The 15143-nt window shown below is 44.7% G+C and overlaps 1 protein-coding gene and 1 long non-coding RNA gene across 4 annotated transcripts in view; one reads left to right on the top strand and one right to left on the bottom strand.

The window, feature by feature from the left end:
- LOC118396556 (A-kinase anchor protein 13-like) overlaps positions 1 to 15143 on the bottom strand; it is a 98262-nt gene that overhangs the window by 12307 nt on the left and 70812 nt on the right. Inside the window, 17 exon segments of the mRNA XM_052465643.1 lie at positions 1294 to 1370; positions 1606 to 1857; positions 2038 to 2155; positions 2362 to 2487; positions 2614 to 2867; positions 3072 to 3218; positions 3523 to 3635; positions 3881 to 4034; positions 4409 to 4466; positions 4746 to 4813; positions 7486 to 7642; positions 9450 to 9564; positions 9687 to 9729; positions 12087 to 12200; positions 13170 to 13269; positions 13456 to 13624; positions 14663 to 14722. Coding sequence (XP_052321603.1) covers positions 1294 to 1370; positions 1606 to 1857; positions 2038 to 2155; positions 2362 to 2487; positions 2614 to 2867; positions 3072 to 3218; positions 3523 to 3635; positions 3881 to 4034; positions 4409 to 4466; positions 4746 to 4813; positions 7486 to 7642; positions 9450 to 9564; positions 9687 to 9729; positions 12087 to 12200; positions 13170 to 13269; positions 13456 to 13624; positions 14663 to 14722 — 2125 coding nt within the window.
- On the top strand, positions 168 to 1231 carry LOC127908218 (uncharacterized). Of its 3 annotated transcripts, XR_008066377.1 has the most exons (5): positions 168 to 392; positions 505 to 616; positions 673 to 728; positions 785 to 840; positions 1062 to 1229. It is a non-coding gene; the product is annotated as an uncharacterized LOC127908218 (long non-coding RNA). The 3 variants fall into 3 exon arrangements; XR_008066375.1 differs by having other exon boundaries at positions 673 to 840; XR_008066376.1 differs by lacking the exons at positions 673 to 728; positions 785 to 840 and having other exon boundaries at positions 1062 to 1231.

The raw sequence follows: 15143 nt of genomic DNA, 5'->3' as shown, positions 1-15143 counted from the left end.
GTGCATCTACCATACAATAGCCTTGTGTGCCAGTCTTACACAATATAGCTGGTAAAACATAGATACACCTGTATTGTAACAGCAGAGCAAGCTAATCTTGCAGTAAACTAATACTCGTATTGTAAAAAAAAAAAAAAAAAAAAATGTTTTTTTAACGAATTCTTAGAGGTAGGAATACTACAGCGTGTGGCACAATGTGCATAATACATAATGAATACTTAGAGGTAGGAATACTACAGCGTGTGGCACAATGTGCATAATACATAATGAATACTTAGAGGTAGGAATACTACAGCGTGTGGCACAATGTGCATAATACATAATGAATACTTAGAGGTAGGAATACTACAGCGTGTGGCACAATGTGCATAATACATAATGAATACTTAGAGGTAGGAATACTACAGCGTGTGGCACAATGTGCAGAATACATAATGAATACTTAGAGGTAGGAATACTACAGCGTGTGGCACAATGTGCAGAATACATAATGAATTCTTAGAGGTAGGAATACTACAGCGTGTGGCACAATGTGCATAATACATAATGAATACTTAGAGGTAGGAATACTACAGCGTGTGGCACAATGTGCATAATACATAATGAATACTTAGAGGTAGGAATACTACAGCGTGTGGCACAATGTGCAGAATACATAATGAATTCTTAGAGGTAGGAATACTACAGCGTGTGGCACAATGTGCTTAATACATAATGAATACTTAGAGGTAGGAATACTACAGCGTGTGGCACAATGTGCAGAATACATAATGAATACTTAGAGGTAGGAATACTACAGCGTGTGGCACAATGTGCATAATACATAATGAATACTTAGAGGTAGGAATACAATGTGCATAATACATAAGCATAGAGGTAGGTGTGGCACAATGTGCATAATACATAATGAATACTTAGAGGTAGGAATACAGCGTGTGGCACAAGCGTGTGGCACAATGTGCATAATACATAATGAATACTTAGAGGTAGGAAATACACTACAATGTGCTTAATACATAATGTGTGGCACAATGTGCATAATACATAATGAATTCTTAGAGGTAGGAATACTACAGCGTGTGGCACAATGTGCATAATACATAATGAATACTTAGAGGTAGGAATACTACAGCGTGTGGCACAATGTGCATAATACATAATGAATACTTAGAGGTAGGAATACTACAGCGTGTGGCACAATGTGCATAATACATAATGAATACTTAGAGGTAGGAATACTACAGCGTGTGGCACAATGTGCAGAATACATAATGAATAACAAACATAACATACCAGTGAGGCAAAGACATATTTCTGGTCTTTCTCCTGGAGGAACACAAACACGTCAGACAGCAGCATGGCCTGGACATCTGAGGAAAATAACAGAGTCGGGATCAGTGGAGGAGAGAAGGGGGGGAGAGAGGGAGGGGAGAGAGGGAGGGGAGGTAGAGCGATAAAAGAGAGGGAGAAAAGGGCACGAGAAATACAGAAAGAGAGGAGAGGATGAGAAAGGGAGGAGATGGAGAAAGAGAAACGGATTGAGAGGATAGACAGGAGAGAGCAAGAAAGAGAGTGAGACCGTGATAAATGAGGCTGGTGCCGTACCCTTTAGCCTGCCTGCAGAGTTCTTGAGCTGCAGTGGTCCGTCATGCAGCAGCCGCCTGCCTCGCACCAGGTCCTCCCGTGCAAACATCTGGCCGCTCTTCATCCTCTGAATGGACTTGCTGTCCGTACGGCTGTACACCTCTTTTAACCGTTTCTTCTTGTCGTGTTCGTTCACCTTGCTGTCCACAGCATTTAGAATCTCCTTCACCAGCCTCAGAGCCTGGGTTATATCGTCATGGTCCTCTTCGTTCTCTGCACATGTCAAAGATCAGCATGTCACTTCAATACATATTGTCCAGAGGTCAAGACTTCCCAACAATCTCCATCGCGGTTCTTTCTGCTACCAAGTGGCATTCAAAGCATAAAGAATAACACTATATAACAATTCTCAGTAGAGGTGCAATTATAAGTCTCACAGGAGGTGTCTCTCACCTTTTGTGTGCTGTAGTATCCTCTGTAGTAACACAGGGTACTTGGTTATTCGCTGTGTCACTAATAAGATGCACTCTGGGATGCCTAGTCTTCGGACGATTGTGCTGCTCATCTTTTTCTGATAAACAAATAAAATAGAGATACTCATATAGTGCTTCATACAATGTCTTAATTATGACTTTAGCAGATGTCAATGTGTGTTTAAATGCACACAAAAAAATCACAACAGAGTGTTGGCACCCCCTGGTGGAGAGAGGGATTATTTTCCATACATTATAATGGTGAGACTAGGATGGGTAAACAAACATCATGCTGACACCGTACCTTGATAAAGGCTTGGAAGCGTTTGTCTTTGGTGTGAAGCTCCTTATAGAAGTTGACCGCCTCGTTGTGGCGGCTGCAGAATTTCCCATAGACTTTCTTCATGCGGTCTGCATTGGGACCCGAGAACTGAACACCACACAAGAAAATCCTGTGAGATTACTACCAACAACCCGATTAGCCTAATAATCAACATTTCCACAACATTTCCACAACGTCATCTAAACTCCCGAGTCCCCCACCCCCCATGCTGACCTGTGAGACGAGCACGTCTCCTATCTTGCGGATGAGGAAGCTACCGTCGTCCCGGCCCTCGATGGACGATTTCCGCTTGAGTTCCAGGAGGTGTGCGAAGAAGTGTGTGTGTAGTTCCAGGAGCTCGTCCAGCATGGGGAACACTCGCTCCACCACCTGGGTATCCAGTTGCACCTCCTTCTGCAGGCCCTTACTGTACACCTCAGACATGATCCTCAGTGTCCGCACGTGGTGCATCTCTGTCTGGACCAGCTCTGGAGAGGATATATGGTTAAAGATGAGGGGTTATAGAGTGAATTCCCAATGAACAGCACCCTACGATTGCCTTTGTACTGAGTAACCAATATCCTAACCCGCCACGCTGATGATATGATAACATCTCAAATAAATTGCGTGAACAAAAACAAAGTGTATCCCGGTGAGATGGCATGAGTGGTAGCGCGACAGTGTCCTCCTACCGTAGATGACATCCTGTCTCTTGACCACCTCCTTCTTGAGCCCCTTCACATACTTCTTGTCCACAGTGAAGGTCCAGGAGTCCGCCTCCAGATCCTTGGACTCCGCCTCAAACTCCCCCATCAGCTGGCTGTCCATCATTTCAGTCCCTACGGCAACAGACAGGAGCACATGAGGGCTTGCTGTATGTTGTTCACCGTGAGCAGACGAGCTCCTACACATACACGGTTCATTATTGAACGAGGATCAATACAATGCATTAAAACATTGAAATAAAACAGCTGAAAACATTGGAGGCAATCTGAACATGTTGAATGTGTTTCACATTTGCTCACTCATTTGAAGCGAGTCCTTCAATGATGGGGGAACATGATTGGACAATACAGGCAACGATGGGGGAACATGATTAGACAATACAGGCTCTGTGACTTGGGGTCTCTCAGGGTAACTCACCTTCATCGGTGAGAGACTCAGTGGACTCGTTGACCTTGGAGATCTTGTGTAGTGAGTCTGTGGACTGGGACAGGTACTTCAGGCCCTTCAGAGGCATCTCGTCCATCAATGGCCTGCACGGACAGACAGACGGGGTGAGAGAGAAACAGAGTTAGTGAAGGAGGGGCTATGAGAGTGAAAACACAAGTCCCTTACACACTCCGGCTGCACAATTGCGGTACAATGCATTAGACACGACACTTGTGATAGAACAGGTCCAGTAGTGTTAATGAGCGCGTCGGCATGAGAATGTACAAGCCGAGTATGTGAAGGTGGGCGATGGTGAGCTGGTTGCTGGTTGAGTGGTGTTGTGTCTCACCCTGCGATGTTGCTGATGGAGATGCTCTTGGACAGGTTGCTGGAGAGGATGCTGGTATTCCTGCGAGGCACCACCGGCGCCACCATCACCATGGCCTGGTCATCAGGGGGCAAGATGGCAGACCACGGACGCTCCCGAGACGCCGCCGACGTGGCTGATCACAAACACAGAAATGAGTATATATATATATTTCGTAGGAGGTGTGGGTGCACATAAATGCACAGGCAGCCTACTGCACATGGACACAAACGTACTGTACTTACAAATATACACGCAGTAGTTGAGAATACATACATGCAGTACTTGAGAATCAGTGGAGGCTGCTGAAGGGAGGACGGCTCGTAATGGACTGAATGGAATGGTATCAAACACATGAAAACCACACGTTTGATACCATTCCATTAACCGCATTCCAGCCATTACTGTGAGCCGTCCTCCCCTCAGCAGCCAGATCACAGACATGGACACAGGTTTGATCAGAAAGACAGACATGGAATTAGTGGACAGAGAAGTATGTATTACATTTACTTCTCAACATGACTCCGGACACGGACGCAGAATCTACCACGGTCTGCTGCTTCTGCTGCTGAAAAACACAACGGAAATGCAGTATCACGTATTACGCTAAATCAATGCCAATAACAAGCCTGTTACCCATTCATTCACACGTTAGACAGAGACTGATCAAATCAAATCGTATTGGTCACATGCGCATGTTTAGCAGATGTTATTGCGGGTGCAGCGAAATGCTTGTGTTTCTAGCTCCAACAGGGCAGGCACATTCTGTTCCTGTGTGTGTGTGAGTGAAGACGCATTGTAGATGTGAGTTGAGATGCATTACAGACAGAGCAGAGCCAAACGTTACCTTCATTTTGACCTGGACACACACAGGAAGACTGTCTCTGCAGCCCTTATGGACCTGTGCATTGCAGTCTGAAACGATCAGAAGAAAAACAACATTAGGACAAAGAGTTGGTCGAACAATCGGTCAAACACTGCAGAAAAAGCCTCCACTCATCTCACGGGACAGAATACTGTGATTCTAATGTAAGTAGAAAAAATACACCTTATACCTGCATCACGTGACTCATACCAAGTCAACACAGCTTCGTTTCACCTGCATCACGTGACTCATACCAAGTCAACACAGCTTCGTTTCACCTGCATCACGTGACTCATACCAAGTCAACACAGCTTCGTTTCACCTACATCACGTGACTCATACCAAATCAACACAGCTTCGTTTCACCTGCATCACGTGACTCATACCAAGTCAACACAGCTTCGTTTCACCTGCATCACGTGACTCATACCAAATCAACACAGCTTTGTTTCACCTGCATCACGTGACTCATACCAAGTCAACACAGCTTTGTTTCACCTGCATCACGTGACTCATACCAAGTCAACACAGCTTCGTTTCACCTGCATCACGTGACTCATACCAAGTCAACACAGCTTCGTTTCACCTGCATCACGTGACTCATACCAAGTCAACACAGCTTTGTTTCACCTGCATCACGTGACTCATACCAAGTCAACACAGCTTTGTTTCACCTGCATCACGTGACTCATACCAAGTCAACACAGCTTCGTTTCACCTACATCACGTGACTCATACCAAATCAACACAGCTTCGTTTCACCTGCATCACGTGACTCATACCAAGTCAACACAGCTTCGTTTCACCTGCATCACGTGACTCATACCAAATCAACACAGCTTCGTTTCACCTGCATCACGTGACTCATACCAAATCAACACTTCTTTGAACCACCCTAAACTAGAGAAACAGGAAATTCTAATCTGAAAACGCTGAGAAAATGCAGGCGCCATCAAAAAACAGCTCATCTAACCACATAAAAGCAACACAATGACTAACAGAAGAATCCGGGATTAATGTGAAGTATGAAAAGGCCATTGAGTTGAAAGAGTTCCTCTGCACCTCCAGCCCATCCAACACAACAACAACACTTCAGGGAGGGAACAGAAGGAAGACAACAATGAACAGGCTGTTGCGCTCTCCCAGATGGAGGTACTAAACAGTGAGAGGGGATTGTGTTGTGCAACAGGGTGTGTGCCCTTCAATTTTTCCGTGGCCAGCTTGTGGGAGTTGTTTTGATTGTGTGTCAAACACAGATCCTGACAGACTGAATCTCTCAATGTTGAGCTGAGAGAACAGAGAGAGGAGGCAGGTGTCCATTAGAATAAACTCTATTTGTTTATATTTCAGACGAAACTCCCTCACTCTCCACAAAGCCCTATTTGACTTTCTAGCTAGGAGATAGAGGCGAGGATCAGTCACTGATCAAGGTACCTCTGAATAACTAGGTCAATTGTCAAAACTAAGGGCTTGTTTCAAATCTAGGTCTGTGCTCGTCAAACCCTATGTGGGCCCTATGTGGGCCACAATGCTGTGAAACACTGCATATCTAAAACTAAGTCACTTCTGAGAAATGTGCCACGTAAACCTAACTTAGGGTTTACAGTACAGGATCCTCCGCTAGTGTGTGTGAGACAGACAGACAGACAGACAGACAGACAGACAGACAGACAGACAGACAGACAGACAGACAGACAGACAGACAGACAGACAGACAGACAGACAGACAGACAGGATGTTCGTCACCACACAGCAAAGTGCAGAGAGACAGAACCGAGCTGTAAGAGCAGAGCTGACTTCTCCCAGCTGTGTCAGGGGCAGGGTGATGCAACCCAGTGAAAGACCGAGGGGACTAGCTGGGCCCGGGGCCACATCCGTCCCCTGTCCCTGGTTCCATCTAACCACCCACCCCCTCTTCACTGGGACAGACCCACCCAGTCCATCACACTTCAGACAGACTGACAACAAACAAAAGAGTTTGAGAACTAGGCTTGAGAACTAGGCTCTGCTGTTCTAATGCAAGCTGCAGTCCATACAAAGATGGTGGGAGGAATGTACATACTGCCGTGACAGAGAGGTTCTATACGTCCACTTCTGTTGGCCCCAAAATAAACAACATCCTCTTAAGTTCTCCTCAGACAGACCCTCGGCGTGTAGGATTTCCTGTGTTTTGCTTAGTATGGACTTTCTCAACTAGACAAGCTGACTAGGCCGTTTCAGGGAACTGAATATAGTAAGCAGTCCCCACTAGGCAGGGTAGCCTAGTGGTTAGAGCGTTGGACTAGTAACTGAAAGGTTGCAAGTTCAAATCCCCGAGCTGACAAGGTAGAAATCTGTCGTTCTGCCCTTGAACAGGCAGTTAACCCACTGTTCCTAGGCCGTCATTGAAAATAAGAATTTGTTCTTAACTGACTTGCCTAGTAAAATAAAGGTAAAATAAAGGTAAAATAAAAATAAAATAAAATTCAATTAAAAAAAACCTACAGGTAGAAACCCACGGTAATTGTCCAGAGCAGCACCAATCATAGGCCTATATAACCACCATGTAAAGAAATAGGGGTTTTGAGGGGTTAATAAAACTAGAGCAGTGTCTCTTACCCTGGAACAAAATGAATACGTTGTGTACTGTGGAGTCTGGTCTCTCATAACACCTGACATGGGCTGGAGGAAGAAGAAGAGGAGGAGGAGGAAGTGGTTTACAGAAGAGGAGGGGGTGTCTTACTGGTACAGAGGAAGGCTTCTTTAGTGTTGATGGGTTTGTTGCACTGGTGGCAGGTTGTGGAGGGGGCTGGGTTCACAGAGCTGAAGAGATGGCCGTTCAGGCTCTTCTTCTCCTTGCAGTCTTTCTCCTTACCCTGACTCTTATCTTTGTCCTTCTCCTGTTAGAGATACAAAGACAAAATGCCATCAATTATCTGAGTCAAAGCACAGTGATGCTTTCGGTAGTTAAGCAATCATGGTCTTACAAATAGATCTCACATTTGGATAATAGTTAGCCAAAGACGTGATGCATGAGTCACTTGCACAAAGATATACTAAGGAAGTATGCTGACATCATTGACCACTAGTCAAAACGGCATGTGTTTTGGCAGTCTCAAAAACCCATTCCTAATATTTCCGTATTTTCTACCTAGAAGTCTCATTCACAAACAGAAACTTAATTCCGACAAACGGTTACAGTATATCAACGTAACCACATACAATACACCGGGCTGACAGAAAACACACTATCGGGTGTATTGTACAGATAGACACTAATTCATGACGGGTACAGGAAACAACCAATATCCTATGATTCTGACTCAACCTAAATAAGATTCTAAAATCAATTCTCCTGAAAGAGGGTAGAATGTGTGGTGAGAAGAGAGTGTATCATGATGTGTTTCCGTCTGAGCCGTGAGCCAGGCACTAGACAACTCTAAACAACGAGGCTGGAGACACTTCTTCCCCTTCTCATCAAGACACAAGTCACAGGCTGCCAACAAAAACCCGCACTGTTCGACGTCATAGAAATAAACTAGTAGATATGATAAACAAATACAGTAAAAAGTGACATTGGGAAAGTGCGAGGCACACCTTCGACATGCAGTAGTTAGTGGCAAAGTACATTATGGTGACTAACAACTCCCGGTTTCTTCCCAGAAGTCCCAAATGACCAATATCCCCTACCTCATCCTGTCCTGCCTCAGCCCTCAGCTTCAGGGAGCGACCGTGTGCCAGGAGACGTCTACACAACATTACAGTAACAGTCTGTCTGTTCGCTGGTCTGGAACAAAAGGCGCTACAGCCTCTACAGACAGAACACTGGCGTTCCCATGACGCCAGCCATCAGCCCACCAGGAGGAAGTGAGATACCATGTGTAGGATGAGGGGGGTGGTGGAGGGAGGATCTGTGCTGTGCCTCTGCACTGCTGTATTCTGCCGTCTCTGTTACACAGCAGCCCCACTGCAGCTTCCGGCCTCTGGCTCGCAATCTCAGCAAATATTTCTACAGTATGTACAATGTACATACTTTCAAGTATGAACAAGTCTTAATGGAAATCAAATGTATTTTTGGGGATACAATCACAGGGAAATAAAATCACATGAGAACTGTGTTGATGCATGGTCTGGGCGTGACTGTTTTTTACTGTAATGTTATCAGGAAACATGGTAGAATTAAGTCTAAGAGAGTGGTTTGTTTTCGCAGAAGCAGTGATGCCATACAGACGGCTTTTTGAGAAAGACCACAGCATGCCTCTGTTTCCTGTTTGACTTCCCTACTGCGTGCAGAACAGGCGCCTCGCTCTGCTACTCACACCTCACAGGCGGATACACTTACCTAACAGAAAGATACTGTAAATCCCTTCTGAATACATGTACTCTGTATAAATGTAGCCATAGAACTGTATGTATTGAGAAGCCTTTGAACACCTAATAATCCATTTGATTTAACGTCAGAAAGACCAAGAGGGAACAATAGCGCTAGGGTCAGAGTGAAAATGTACTACTGGGGCTTCTTCAATTCAATTAACCAATACAACTTGATTTATCCTCTCACATACAATTCTGAGCCAGGCCCTGTGCTCTGCTAGTGCAGGAAGTGGAGGAGAAGAGGAAATGGAGGAGGAGGAGGAGGAGGAAAGGAGGAAAGGAAGAGAAGCAGGAGGAGGAGGAGAGGAGGAAATGCTGAATAGACAGACTCACCTTGTTCTTCTTAGTACTCATTTTGCTCTTGAGGTAACTGAAAGTGCGGCTGACCTTGGTCCCTTGTCTCCCCTCAGTGTAACTCCGCAGGGGACCCGGGTCCTCCTCAGAGATGCTGAACCAGACAAGGAAATATGCACTGAACATACAGCCATTTACACTTGTTCTGCTGGAGAAATAGCAATCAGAGTACACATTGTCAGAAAGGCCCCATTGAAAAGAAAGCCTCTGTCGTACCTGTACTCTAGTGATCCAGAGGTGCTGGAGTAGGATCCCATTCCTACGGTAGAAATAGAGAGAGGGGGTGATGAGCTGGACCAATGGAAGCATGTTGAAATAACATTTTGAAATTACAGACTGGAATTCCTCTGTATAAAATCATACAGACTTACAGTATATAACCATGAAACAGGCTTGTCATATTTTTTAAATCAGAATTGTGGTTCAGTACATGTATAAATGACATATTACATAATCATTACAAGACATTTCCAAGCAGAGGTGATATCACATAACACGTTTGTACAAACATCCAACTGAACCAGTGGGTACTTGGTAGGACGGGTTACATGTGGAATTGCACACTGGGTAATATGGTTAAGGACATAGCCAATTAACATCAAGCCCCCCAAAAAATACATACACTACCGAATGTGAACAATAGACAGCATATATTTACAGTAGTAGTCATGGGTGGCCAGTAATAAAGAAAGTTACTAGGGGCAAAACACAGTCCTCCGGCAAAGCTCAATAAGGCACACATCACGTGACAAACACAGTCCTCCGGCAAAGCTCAATAAGGCACACATCACGTGACAAACACAGTCCTCCAGCAAAGCTCAATAAGGCACACATCACGTGACAAACACAGTCCTCCAGCAAAGCTCAATAAGGCACACATCACGTGACAAACACAGTCCTCCAGCAAAGCTCAATAAGGCACACATCACGTGACAAACACAGTCCTCCAGCAAAGCTCAATAAGGCACACATCACGTGACAAACACAGTCCTCCGGCAAAGCTCAATAAGGCACACATCACGTGACAAACACAGTCCTCCGGCAAAGCTCAATAAGGCACACATCACGTGACAAACACAGTCCTCCGGCAAAGCTCAATAAGGCACACATCACGTGACAAACACAGTCCTCCGGCAAAGCTCAATAAGGCACACATCACGTGACAAACACAGTCCTCCGGCAAAGCTCAATAAGGCACACATCACGTGACAAACACAGTCCTCCAGCAAAGCTCAATAAGGCACACATCACGTGAAAAACACGGAGACATTTTCAAAAACTGCCATGCAACATCTCTTACAGCTCTTAAGCTGCAGCTCTGAAACGCTAGAGCCGCGAAAGCCCTCTGAAACGTCATCCCCCAGTAACGGCCCGGCCAGGGATTTTCTTCCTATCGTTCGCCCCAAAATAATATACAAGCCGTTCTTACGAGGCTCAAAGGAGTGTGAAAGCAGCAGTGAAATTTCCTAAAGGAAACTCAATCCTTTTTAGCAGCTGTGAAGCCCAAAAGGAACACTTTGAAATGTGTTTATGTGGATTTCAAAGAATGGAGGCTAGAGGGAATAAATAGAAGTGATGGAAAGAAAAAGGGGAAGAAATATGTGGAAAACTCACAGGAGGGACATAATATGCATGGCAGCCATGTCAAATACAATAGGAAAAGGGCTACTTGGGGACCTGGGGAAATCTGTGCTAGGAGAATGCTGATTCTTTAGCCTCCGTTCGATACCAATAGTGGGAAATAGATTGTGGGGTCATGGGCGTCTCCTGCAGATATTCATTAAGGGCTGAATGATGATGATGATGATGATGATTCCAGATGGCTGACTGGACTGCAGAGGGCTTTTTACTCTGAAGCTGCAGTATTTATTCGTATAAAAGACCTCATTGAGTCTGAAGCTGTTGCTAGGTTTTCAGCCGTGTACAAATCGTTCATAAATACAACGCTCTTAAAAGGACAAAAGAGTCAATATTGTCCTTGACTGTTTCATGAACATTTAATAAATATGTGAACATCTTGGCAGATTTTTATTGATTTATTTTGAATTAGACTGAAATGAAAAACATGGACATGGTTTGGCATAATCCTGTCATTCTTCTTCAGTCCTGGTCTTGGTAACCAAGATTTTCAGAACTAAGCTGTAGGCTTTCATAAAATAGATGAAGCCATAGTCAGAAAATAACATAGAGCACAATAACTTAACAGACACAACTAGTGCACTGGTCAGACTCGCCCAATTTACAACACCTAATAGTCTACGTGGAAGCAATTGTCTTATTCTATTCACAAACACTTTGCTTGAATTTTCACTAAATCGACTTTCATTACCAGTGCATATCTGATCACATGTTCAGTTTTGGTGACTGCAGATGAGAACCTACTTCTTTCAAAACAAAGCTGTTGAATTTCTCTCAAACCAAATGACTTGTCGACAACTTCAGAGACATTGACCCTGTTAAGGGGAGGGGACCAAACAGAGATTAGGGTTGGATTTAGAGTTTAGCGGGATGTGATGTCCATTTAGTGACACGGGCAGAAGAAGAGGCACACTACACAGGAAGCAGCCAGGGGCTAGGTGGGCACTCAGGGCATTCTGGGAGCTGTACAGTACTTACTCACAACAACCTCCTCCTCATCACTGGAGGAAGAGCCAATAGAAAAGAATGTTCTAGATTTGGGGATGCTGAAGGAGAAGGAGATGCGTCTCTTTGGTCGAGTCCGTCCGCTCGCTATCCAGTTCAAGGGTACAAAAGACATCAAATCACGCATTAAATGAGCACAAGAACCTGGGCCGAACCTCAATGCCTTCCAAGTGATCAAATGAGCCCTACACAGACTTGACCTCATTCCCTACCAAGTGATTGAATGAGTGACACCCCACACAAAGGGACAGGGAAACCAGAGAAGGGAGAAATCCCCGCCCCCAGTGATAGTGAGGAGAAGCTGTAACAGTAGCCTCTGTTAGCCCCAGAGGAGATTGGGATTGAAAGAGTGAACTAACCACCTGATTGGATACTGTCCCTGTCAACTGTCTGGAAAATGAACAGCAGATGTACAGAGAGAAAATGGACCTGAAGGATGAGGTTGGAAACAGCAGGTGACAGGAGACTTGATTGTTGGATAGATAGAGGCCTGGCCTTTTGTGCCACCATGCCACCACAGACAGAGAGAAGGCTGTAGGGCAGGGGGGTCAAACTCATTCCACGGAGGGCAGGGTCTGCAGGTTTAAAAAGGTTTCCCTTTCCTGCAGTAACATGACCAACTCGCCCTCTAGTGGCCTCATGGGTGGAACATTATTCATATTCTCCATAATTGTATCATTAATAAACATTGTTTTTTTTAACACTGAAAATCCTGTGTTTCTATGTCATATTTCAGTCTTCTGCGATGTATATAAAGTGTAATATTGCGATTCAAACTCAAAATTGAATCAATTTCAACATCTTTTTTTAAGCCCATAACCATGTGCGTGAGGTGTGAGGTGTATACTCTAAGTAGATGTCTTTAAGACTGCCAGGCTACACTAATGTAGCCCACTTCAGTACAAGGTGAGGGGAATTCCTTACTAATCAGTGACCTTAAGTACAAGGGTGGAGCGAAACACTCGTATACACCAAGGCCCTCCGCGGAATGAGTTTGACATGTGTGCAGTAGAGGGGAACCCAGAGAAAGTGTTAACATGTTAGAGTGAGCCTCACCGTCCAGGTCTTTGTGACTGATGGCCAGCATGGACACCGACTTGGTGAGCGCTTGGTGAGGTATGAGGGGACGTCTCACAGGCAGAACTCTCCCTAATAGCTGAAATAGAGGAGAGAGAGAGTGATCAGTGAGCTGTCTGCAATCAAATAAAACACAATTTCACTCAACTACTGTGCATACAGAGAGCCACTCTACACGGGAAGTTGCAAAGATTCGGCGATTGCGCAAGTCTTTGCGCAAGCAAGACACAGGACGCTTATGGTTAAGATAAGCCTGGACACATACCTGGCTGTCGAGGCTGCTGCAGTCGCCAAGGTCTGACTCCTGCTCTTCTGTTAGGGACAGAAGCGAGCCTCTCTCCTCACTGTCCAGGCGGGTCACACGTCCAGCGCTCCCCACGTCGGTGGAAGCCTTCCCAGCATCCTCCTCTCCAGCCAGGCCCTCCAAACTGTAACTGCAGCCACAACACAACAAAACTGTGTGAGTTACTGAAAGCATTTTGCGTCGGGACAATAGATACTAACGCCCCGAGAGATGTTTAAACCACAGGCAGGCAGTGAATTCACACCCAGCAGATCCTCGTGCTCCAGGCAGATGATCAATCAGCTGGTTCAAAACTGAAACCAGACAAGTGTAGGGCACAAGTACATGCATACATGTAGACATTGAACTAGATCCCTGCAGGACGGCAGTGAGGAGGTGATGGGAGGAAGGAAGGAAAGCATGTATAGCCAAAGAGGAATAAATAAACACCAGCACAAACAGGAAGGAACGCATACATGCAAACCGAAACATAATATAAAGGGCAAATAACTGAAGTATAATACATATTTCCCCCCAAAGCTTCAATTTCAGGTTGGCAACTTTTAGTTTAGTTGATTCAAAAGTGTAGAACATTTAAGACAACAGAACAATTCATGTTAAATAACAGCTATCAAATAACACACTTGAGATCATGAATGTATAAGAAATCAGCATTCAGTATTGGTGTACAAAAAAAACTAGCACCTCGTTCCCGACTGTGTGATGATTGGTCCTCTCACTGAAGCTGCCAAGCGAGGTAACTGAACTAAAACCATAACTCACATGTACGGCTCATTGATGACGATGCTTATACTGGTTGTTTTAAGCTTTGCCATAGTTAACCAGCAGTGTAGCAGTAAAATACGATTGTTCTAAAGATGCTTGATGCTTCCTCTCTAAATTCTAGCTTCCTTGTCTCTGAGAGTCAGCCAGAGCGAGAGAGGTAGAAGAGAAGTGACTGCATCCCTGAGGTCGACCACAACCGACCAAACAAAGTGACAAAGAGACCACAGTGAAAGCAGCAGTGACACACACCAAGCCAGATACAGTACATCCCGCACAGAGCACAGAACATGCAGGGGCTCCCGTCTCTTTTGTATCTCTCATCTTGTTAATCCTCCTATACTGTCAGTGCATTCTTTCCATCTTTATTTCTCTCCCAGTTAGTTGACAGACAGTGATGGCATACCTTCTGCTATCAATCTGTTCCGGGTGAGGAGGGGGGATGTTGGAGGGACACCAGCTCATACTGACAGGGAGATGCCAGGGAGAGGGATGGAGAGGGACATGAGAAATGGGTGGACAAAGGGAGAAACAGGGTGACGTTATTACAGCTTGAAAGGGGGGGGGGTCAAAGGTGAAAGTGGTGGGTTAATGATTAATCCTGCAGTCGGATGTTATTAATATTGTTCATTATTTCATCATTAATAAACATTATTTTCTTTTTTTACACAAGAAATCTGATGTTTCTTCTATGGCAAATGGTTTTGTTATATTTCAATCTTCTGTGATGTATATAAAGTATAATATTGGGATGCAAACTCAAAATGGAATATATTTCAACTCTATATCTGACATGGTAAAGGTGTCTTCCTTTTAAGCCCACAACCATGTGTATGAGGTCTATACTTTTGTTTCAAAGTAGATTTGTTTAAGACTACCAAGAAAAA

The sequence above is a fragment of the Oncorhynchus keta genome, chromosome 17, assembly GCF_023373465.1.
Source record: "Oncorhynchus keta strain PuntledgeMale-10-30-2019 chromosome 17, Oket_V2, whole genome shotgun sequence".
In the NCBI taxonomy this organism is placed as follows: domain Eukaryota; kingdom Metazoa; phylum Chordata; class Actinopteri; order Salmoniformes; family Salmonidae; genus Oncorhynchus; species Oncorhynchus keta.
The sequence above is the reverse complement of the archived record's forward strand: the minus strand, read 5'-3'. Positions and strand labels throughout refer to the sequence as shown.